The following is a 9,509-nucleotide window of genomic DNA, read 5'->3' as shown; positions in this document are numbered from 1 at the left end:
CCCCCCAAGCTTTTCTGTGTTTTCATCAAAGCAATTGTCTGCAATCACACCCTGTAAGCACCAGTGTTAAGGGGAAAGAAGTTACTGGCTGCGGGAGGAGTGCAACTCAGTCATTAGCATTCAGAATCACAGACATCAGTCTTGAGTCACAGAACAGTGAATGTGCTCTAAAAGTCTTTGAGTATTTGAGATTCTCAGAATATGTACTGTTCTTTGTTTTACAGGTTACTTTAGGGGCTGGAGCCAAAGATGAATTACATGTTGTAGAAGCAGAAGCATTGGACTATGAAGGCAACCCTATTAAAGTAGTACTGGCGTCTCTGAAAATGTCTGTGCAGCCTACAGTAAGTAAATGAGCAAGAAAGCATCTGTTACAAATTGGGTCTCAGGTGAGAAGGACAAGTTAGTAAAGGTTTCGGTTGTCTGGATTGTAATGATCTGCAAGTGATGTAGTGAGGCATAGTCAGTGGGTTCAGAGAAGTGTCACCTTTGGCACATGCCAGGAATACAAGCTAAATGGATATATATCTTTTTGCACCTAGCAGACTTGTTCTAGTCACCTGGAGATGATAGACTTCGGTTCAAATTGCGCATTTTTAAAGAAGCTGTATTAATTGTGCACGTCATCTCCGTGCATACAAATGTATGTATTTGCAAGTGGGTGCATCTCTAGTCTGTGTTGCTTTCTTGGAGCCTGGGATGAGAAAATCTACTTTTTACTTCAGATCGGAAATTCTTACAAGATTGTAAAGATGATTATTACCTTCTGTGGAATTAAAGGCACCTTCCTTTGATTCTTGCCATCTGGAATGTAATTTGAATCGGGGTTGTTGATGTTGTGCAAGTGGAACTGCACAATGCTGGGGGCAGGTGTGATGGTTGATCTTGAAATTATCATTGCTGCAATGATGTACAGAAACATGGATTGGTCTAGTTTTGAAAAGCGTGATTTAATTATGATATACCATGACTGTTGTAAATCCAGCCCTGTTGTGGCTCTTAGACTCGAAACACCTCTGGAATATTCTGTCAGTTTGAAACTTGTAATTGCTGTATTACCATTGGAATCTCCAGATTTCGGTGCTGTTGGTTTTGTTTGAATGGATTGCTTGTTATACACACCTCACCTTCCATAGTTAATGCTTTTTTTAATTTACCTAGGTTTCACTAGGCGGCTTTGAGATCACGCCACCAGTCACCTTGAGGTTGAAATGTGGTTCTGGGCCTGTTTATGTCAGCGGTCAACATCTTGTAGGTATGTATTGTTCTGGTTGCTAATCTTCAAAACTAACATTTATTGATTTGCAAAACAAAGGCTTTTTACATGTTCCTGAAGTCAACATGCATGTTACAGCTGGTCAGCATGCTGTGTTGTATCAGTGTTGTGTGCATAAGGCATTGCTGTTGGAAAGTTCCCATGTTTGAGCCTGAATTGCACTGGGGCAGAGCCCTGAGACCTTACTGTTAACGTCACCAGAACTTTAGAGGTGTATCTGGTATCTTGAGCAATGCATTGACTGTCTTCAGAAGCCTGAAGTGACTGAGGGCAAAGGAGTTCAGAGAGATGCTTATATACACTTTCTTGCCTCCTTTTTGTATGGGTAAGGGGAGTTGTCAGCCTCTCAATTTGGGTTCTAATTGCTCCCCTTAAAAATGGGTGCTGCTGTTCCCCATATGGGAGCTTTCTCCTTACCTTAGAGTCTGAGAAGACTGAATTATTTTATCTTTTTTTTTTTTTTTTTTTTTTTTTTTTTTTTTTTTTTTCAGTAAAGGATAAACCAAGCTTTTCCTTTATAGAACTGTCTTGAAACTGATCTTTCTAGAAATTCTTAAGTATGTCCTGGATATGGGGAGGTACTTGCTCTTACCTTCCTATGGCTTTTTTTTTTGCGATGAGTGTTGTAGCATATGGGTATCTTTTATCCATTCTTGGATTTTGGTGTAGTAGTATCTGCACCCAGTCATCTGGAAGAGCTTCTGGCCTTAGTGGTTAGTGCTGATAGGAAGCTTGCTCAATTGTTTCCAGCATTCCAAGAAGGCCTTACTTAGTTGTGGGTGATAATTTGTTTTACTAGTAATCTCGTTTTTGCTATTGTTAAATGAGGTGGGTATTTTACATGTTGCCATCTTTTTATCAGCATTAGAGGAAGAACCAGAATCAGAGGATGAGGAGGAAGATACCAAAATTGTGAATGCCTCAGCAAAGAGACCAGCAAGTGGAGGAGGAGCTAAAACACCACAGGTATACTTCTGATTTGTTGGTCTGCAGAATTTTCTTTTGGTTTGGTATTTATTCTGCCTAAGAATGAGTGGTTAGATTATTTGCAGTGATTTACTTAATAAGTGGTCTGACATTTCGGGGGGAGGGGGAGGAGGCAGTTATTTTGCACTTAGATCTGGAGACGTATTAAGTTACAGGATGTGTTAGCTACAGATTGTTTTCAAAGCCTTGCTGAATAGGCTAATATGAAGCCTACTTATGTAGAAACTTTGACCACTGAAGTAACTCAATATGTGCAGATTTTGGAATAAACATTAGTGTGCTGCAAGAGTTTGAGCTGAAACACTGTAGTGTAAATCCTTAAAATCTTTTTTTTGTTTGTTTTTTTAAAAAAGAAAAAAGCAAAACTATCAGAAGATGATGAAGATGATGATGAAGATGATGATGAGGAGGATGAGTACGTATTTTTGTTTTGTTGAGATGAGTGACATAACTAGATGTTAAGTGAGGAAGCGACTTCTTGGTCTTAGCTACCAAAAATGAGCTCAAATTTATCTCCACAATGTAACCTGAATCAGTGTTATTCAAATATGTAATACTGGGTTAGGAAACTTTGTTTCCTATAGCTCAGTAACTTTGAGTAAATTCAGAATTTCTTTAGTACTACTGCAGAGCCCTAAGATTCACACATTGAGTACTAAAGCAAAGGGAGTACCTTTAAATACAGCACTAAGAGTATTTGGCCTAACACCTTGTCATGTGTTCAGACAAGTTATGGTGAGTGACCACTTTCTAATTCTAGTGATGAGGACGACTTGGATGATGATGAGGAAGAGATTAAAACACCAATGAAGAAAGTAAGTGGCATGTTTGTGTGTATCTATTCAATGTAGACATAGTGACCCCTCTTGATGTGCTAATGCCAGGTTAACAGTTCATCCATACAGGAGGGACAAGTACTCACCTCCTTCTTACTAGATGTTAATTAACTCTCATGAATTTGATGTGAATAGTCATCTGATTTTTTACTTTGTTACAGAGGGATGGCTGGGTGCTTCTTAACTGTATACCCATGTGCAAAACTCAGGCTGTTGTGGTTTTATGTATAAAATCCTGTTGATACATGTGGATTGTGTTTTGCCATTTCAATTAGTCCTGCATGCTGTGAGAAAGGTCTTAGTGACTTTCTTCAATTAAAAAAAGTTCTAAACTGTGTGAGCCTATAGGAAGAGACTTGCTTCAGGCAGCCAAGTGCTTGAATGTGAAATTACATCAGCCCTGGAGTGCCATCTGGTGGTAAAACTAAGTAAGACAATTTGGCAGTTGTAGAGATGAAAGACGGTGATTTTTTTAAGACTTATATTTGCACGTTGACATTCTTAGAAACAAACATTTAATGTTTTATTCCACTAAATGCTTCTTTCTCCTGATGAATTTCCTTAGGTAATAGTGCAGGGTGGCTTAAGGTCTGATGAAGATTGTGTTTGACTGCAAGTTTCCGGCTATATAATCAAGTCTAGCATGACTGAAGGAAATGGTCCCTTGATTACATATTAATACAAGAATCCCATTCTTAAATCTGTGTATGGCATTGCCTTTGCACATCCTGAACAAGATTTCTGTATAACATACCAGAGAAGAGCTAATGATTGTGTTACAAATAACAAGTAGTGCTGGTCAGATCTTAGGCTTGCAGTGACATCTAGAATTCATTTATATTTTTAAAAAAAGACTCAAGCCTTGCACCATCTCTGCCCAAAAAATGCAATGGTCTTACATACCCCCTTAGATAATTATATAAATGTATGGAAAATAAAGTCCCACATAGTTGTATGGCATCATAACAAAATTGTCTTGACTATGTTCTGTATTGTTGGACCATCAGTTTGTCACTTGAGTTTCTGTTGCATAAGCTATTTATGCCCAAATAACAGGCACTGATCATACTGCACAGGAAACAAGGGTGCCTTTTATCTTGAGGTTAAATAATATGTATTTGTCATAGAGTCTTTTTAGTATTATTTTAACAGGTATAACAGCAGTTTTTCATGACAAATATGCTTAAATGCTTTCTTTTCAGCCTGTCCGTGAGCCTTCAGGAAAAAATATGCAGAAAGCAAAGCAAAATGGAAAAGACTCCAAGCCGTCCACACCAGCATCCAAAACAAAAGTGAGTGAAGGCAGATGAGTCAAATGTTTGTTCTACTGTGGAAGCCAGTTTCCTTGCCTACCAGAAACAAAATGTACTAATCCTAAGTTCGTGAATGAATAGGAACCATGCTGTTGCTTCATTGCATTGTGTTGCCTTGTGAAACTCTTCGGTAAAACTGCCTTTACAACTACAATAGCTGGTACTTGTAATCAGCTGTGTAACAGGAGACCGTTGCTATTAAGGAATCTCTCTTTTGGTTCTAGTTTGCTACCTACCTTGTCCCAGCAGTGCTGCTTTTGTGGCTTAATATCTTGGATTCAGAAACTGACCTGTGTGCGAGCTGAAAGTTTTCTTCAGTTCTGTACTTGTCAAGCTTCCTTATGCAGCTTTTCCTTCCTGCGTGTACTCAAATAACTGTACAGGGAAGGTCAGTACAGAAATTAGAGTGATATGGACAGCAGCATAGCACCTGGAAAACACTGTGGCTGTGTACCTTTTTTAAAGTATGAATTGAATCTGGCTGCATTTGCGGAGCAAATTGAAATCACTGAATGTTTGGCCTGTTTTCAGTTTCACTTGTGTTGGGAGAAACAGCTGTGTTGATGAGTGCACAGAAGCATAAGATAACTGCAGTTAAACTCCTAACTTAGCATTCTTTACATTTTCTTTGAAGAATGTTTTGGAAAATACAACTTTTTCTGTGACTTGTTAAAAACAATCTGAAATGTCTGTGATAGTTCTTGTATTAAATATAAATTAAGATTTTTGTTTTTTGAAAAATTGATTTTGTGTACTGAGCAGCTTAATATGCAATTTTCTAACAATATTTTACAGACTCCAGATTCCAAGAAGGATAAATCTCTAACTCCAAAAACACCAAAAGTCCCTCTGTCGTTAGAGGAGATTAAAGCAAAAATGCAAGCATCCATAGACAAGGTGAGTTTTCTAAAACTTTAGGTTTCGTCAGCCTTATTTATAATACTTCTGCAGCAGAAGAACGTTGTTTAGAAATGTTTGCATGTCACTGCTTGCAATCTTGTTAGCAGAGGATATTGATGTTGAAGCTCAGAAATGAAAACTCATTTAGGATAAAGATGAGCATTGATACTCAAGAGGAAATGAACAAATAAATTGTTACTCTACCGATAGGTGAAGTTAGTGAACTGTCCTAGTTTGGGGGGGGGAGAGGAGGGGGAATGACTTGACTAAATGGTGCAGCCTGTAAGGCTTTGCAACTTCCAGAAGGGGGAGATAGGTGCTTGTGATTAAAAGAACTGCATTTTGGTAGAAATGCTCTGTCTGTAGGTTTGCTGGGTAAAAGTGTAGAGGATGATAGCAATTCCCTCCTCGTTAGCCAAGTTTGGATGTGTGTGCTAGCTAGGGGTGAAGTACAGTACAAACAAAGCTTTACTGCAGAATAGGTGGTGGTGGGGATCTGACATGTATGCTGTGCTACTGTTGTGTTTTTTCTTCATTGACTCAGAATTGCATAAAGAGCATGTGGCAGATCCAAACTCTTTGTTGGAAATTTATTTGTGGACAAAGCTAAAGTCTAGGCTGATGTCAGTGCTACAAAGAGTTGTGGTTTTAGAGCGTAAAGAGTTTCTTCCTAATAGCTCAACTAAATCTCCACTCTTGGTTAAAGCCATTACATCTTGTCCTGTCACTACACTCCTTGACAAAGAGTTCCTTCCCAGCTTCCCTGTAGCCCCCTTTAGGTACTAGAATGCCGCTGTAAGGTCTCGCTGGAGCCTTCTCTTCTGGCTGAACAATTCCAGCTCTCTCAGCCTGTCTTCAGAGGAGAGGTGCTTCAGCCCTCTGATTGTGGGAGCATTAGGTTGATCTTGGGTTTACATTCTTAGTTTTAAGGCAGTTTTGTCCCACAAATGTGAAATAAAGCAAAAAGGGTTTAGGTGTATATAGTAGGTACAGAGTGATATATTGACGACACTGATGTATGACACGTAAGCAATGAATGATATGACAGCTAATTGGGATAGAAATACCTATCCCTAAATTGTGAACCCGATGGTGACGGATGGTATCATTCTGCTAGGTCAAGCTAACCTCTTGGATCAGATGGGCGTTAGGGTGGTTTTCATGCATGACTCACGGAGGAGCAATGATCAGTGTTTCTGCAGTGTAGGCAGAAGGGGCTTAGCTATTCACGGTAGGCAGAGATGTCCCTTTGGAAGGAAGGATACACACCAGTTAATTGGCAGGTAGCTGTAGGTTACACTTCTCATTGCTGAAAAGTTTTTACTGGGAAATGCAGTGTAGGCACAGATACCGTAGAAGCAATAGCAGGCAGCTTTAAGGCTTTCCAAGATGTTGTTGGTCTGCCTTAGTAAGGCAAAAGGTTTGTGTGGCTTTTTGCTGTAACAGCCAGCAAGATAACAGCTTCAGAAATAGCTTTATTAACACAGTTCAGGGAGTCGGCTCCAGTAAGAAGATAGCTAATAGAAAAGTGACAGTACTTGGTAGGTAACACTTTGTCTAAATACAAGCTTTTTGGTTGTAGTATCTCATTTTCACATAATCTTAGTGTAGCTTTGTATTCCTTGAACATCAAATTACCATATTCTGCAACCTGCTAAGTGTACTGTCGTAGTTAGCTGGATACTTGAACTGATATACCTGAAGAATTGCTCATGGGGCACGCGAGAGGATAATTCTAATGTGCTGTATCTTCCTCCCTGGAGATGGGAGGTGTGAAGATGAACGTAGATTGTGACTTACTCAGTCTGTTTGTATGTTTGAGTATGTACAAAGACAGTTTCAGAGATGAAAAGAAAATGTCTCAAATAGTTCATTAAATTCTTAGAACTGCGGTATCAGAATGAGACTTACGGGTTTGGTGGAGGGAATGTAGGTGGGAGATGACTTAAATTTTTGCTTTGGAGAAGAGCTAAAGCAGATATGTGTCGCAAGTTGCACCCTGCAGTAGGAATCCTTAAATGTGGAATTAGTTCTAGTTGATCTGAAAAGCACAGGAATGTTGCCTACAGGCTGCTTGCTGTTGTGTTTTGGAGCATGAGCAACGATATTTGTACGGGCATTTCAGTGTGTAGGCACACGCTGCTGGGAGAAATACCTGGGTACTGTAGAAAAGCAAACTTTTAAAAAATGGTTTGATTGGTTTTGGATGTTTCAAGTTGAGTTTGGTAAAATTCCCCTTGTATTGCAAAGGATTTAAGCTTTGTCGGAGTTGTTTGTTGGAATGATGAAATGGCCTGCATACGCTAAATTTATTTTTTTCAAAATAGGGTTCTTCCCTTCCTAAGCTGGAACCCAAATTCGCCAACTATGTTAAGAATTGTTTCAGGACGGAGGACCAGAAGGTAACTAAATTTATTGAAACTTGATAAAATCCAAAAACTTTTATAACCTGACTTAGGGATTCTTTTCCACTTCTTAATCTTTACAAGCTTTGGACTGTTTCAAAGGGTTACAAACCATGAACAATACTTCAAATTAAATAAATGGGAACGGTTTTAAGGGTTTAGTTGGCTAAGATGAGAAAGCTAATATTTTATTACATTTTTCCAGCTTTTATATGGTTGGTAAATTATCTCTTGCTTACTAAACCCACAGAATTTTCCTTTTGGCACCATATTGGCTAAGGAAATGAGCTGTGGTTTTCCTTGCTGCTGAAGTTGGCCACCTAGGCCAGTCTGCTGTTCAGCCTTTTGTTGGGGAGGGTGTCTGGGAGGGGGAACTGTTTTGCAATTGATATTATGGCTTTCTTGCTGCGTTTTCTCCCAAAGTCAACTGAACTCTTGTAAGAGGGCAAGCCAAAAGGTGGTATCAGGAAGCAAGTTTCTGAATTAGTTATTACTCAACATGTACTAGGTTAAAATGTGTCTTAGATTTCCCTATCAAAATTCCTGTAAGTTAAGACTTTCTTCCAGTGACAGAATTCCTTATGCTTTCCTGCTTCCTTCAGTGGTTCAGAGTAAACTTGTGTGATAGACAAATTGATAGGTTCTTGAAAGAATGTTTAAAAGCAGTTAGCCTCATCTAGTGCAGTTGGTCTGACATTAGCCAGGGTAGGCAGAGTTCAGCCAATATTTGCCTAGCTGGTCCACACCCATCCTCTTACCTTCACTGAATTCTTACTATTGCGACTGAGTGAATAACAGTCTTCTAGCAGAAGGAGCTAGTGTGTTCTTTCAACTTAGTTTTCTCTGAAAGAAATGCATTTCTGTTGTAATTTAATGTTAGTAATTTATATATTAAGTAGAGATAGTAAACTGAAAATAATAAAAATAGATTTCAATTTATAAAAATAGATTTCAATTCTAACTTTTTTGTGTACACTTCCAGGTCATTCAAGCTCTCTGGCAGTGGAGACAGACTCTGTAAGAAAAGAAAACAGTTTAAACAGTTCATTAAAATCTGCAGTCTTACTTCTGTAACCATTATTTGGCTGTCCTTTTTACAAATGCTGAAAGAGCTTTCCCTACAGTGTCTGATAAATGTCATCCAGATTACCTTGCCAAGAATGTGTTGTCCAAAATGCCTGTTTAGTTTTTAAAGATGGGACTCCACCCTCAGCTTCATTTTAAGTATGTATGGAATGTTTTGATAAGGCATGGTGGTGGTGGTGGTCAGACAAATGGAAATGGTGGGAAGACTAAATGTACGTGGAAAAAAAATAAAATTTAGTATTTTAATAAAGTACTATCGTTTCTTTTTTAAGGGTTGGGGTAGTCTGCATACTAAGTGCAGAAGATAACAGGACTTTAAAGTTACTGTAGGAACTACAAAGTATTTTAGCTACTTCTCTTTAGCAAGTATGCATCAGTCAACTTTGTCATCAGTGTTGTCAACTTCAAAAACAACTATCCCAATTGCACGAGTTTTACAGCTACCGAGCATTCGGCTTGGTGAGAAGACTAGGTGGTAAGCGGGACTTTACTCTTGTCTGGAAGTGACCACTAATTACATAATTGCATAAAACAGCCCTTCCTGCATCTCAATTTCTGACCTGCTTCATTGGTCTTTGGTTTATGGTTTTTCTCTAACAACTAAATTTGTAGGGCTTGTGATTCCACTTGTAAAATGTAATGCTTTTGATTTGGGAATTGCTGGCAGTGCTGTTATTCTGAGGGGCTACAGTCTCTGAGGTTGTCT

The 9,509-nt window shown here is 38.8% G+C and overlaps 1 protein-coding gene across 1 annotated transcript; it reads left to right on the top strand.

Annotated features, from left to right (window-relative positions):
* Positions 1 to 5: 5 nt before the first annotated feature.
* LOC118157912 (nucleophosmin-like) lies at positions 6 to 9,056 on the top strand (the record flags this gene model as incomplete). Its single annotated transcript, XM_035312447.1, has 9 exons — positions 6 to 344; positions 1,162 to 1,255; positions 2,139 to 2,242; positions 2,617 to 2,678; positions 3,024 to 3,078; positions 4,302 to 4,391; positions 5,208 to 5,309; positions 7,640 to 7,714; positions 8,700 to 9,056. Coding segments are annotated over 9 exons (960 nt in total), but the record flags the coding sequence as incomplete, so codon positions are not given.
* Positions 9,057 to 9,509: the final 453 nt, after the last annotated feature.

Source organism: Oxyura jamaicensis (assembly GCF_011077185.1).
Source record: "Oxyura jamaicensis isolate SHBP4307 breed ruddy duck chromosome 13 unlocalized genomic scaffold, BPBGC_Ojam_1.0 oxy13_random_OJ106673, whole genome shotgun sequence".
Classification (NCBI taxonomy): domain Eukaryota; kingdom Metazoa; phylum Chordata; class Aves; order Anseriformes; family Anatidae; genus Oxyura; species Oxyura jamaicensis.
This window is presented reverse-complemented; position numbering and strand designations above follow the sequence as displayed.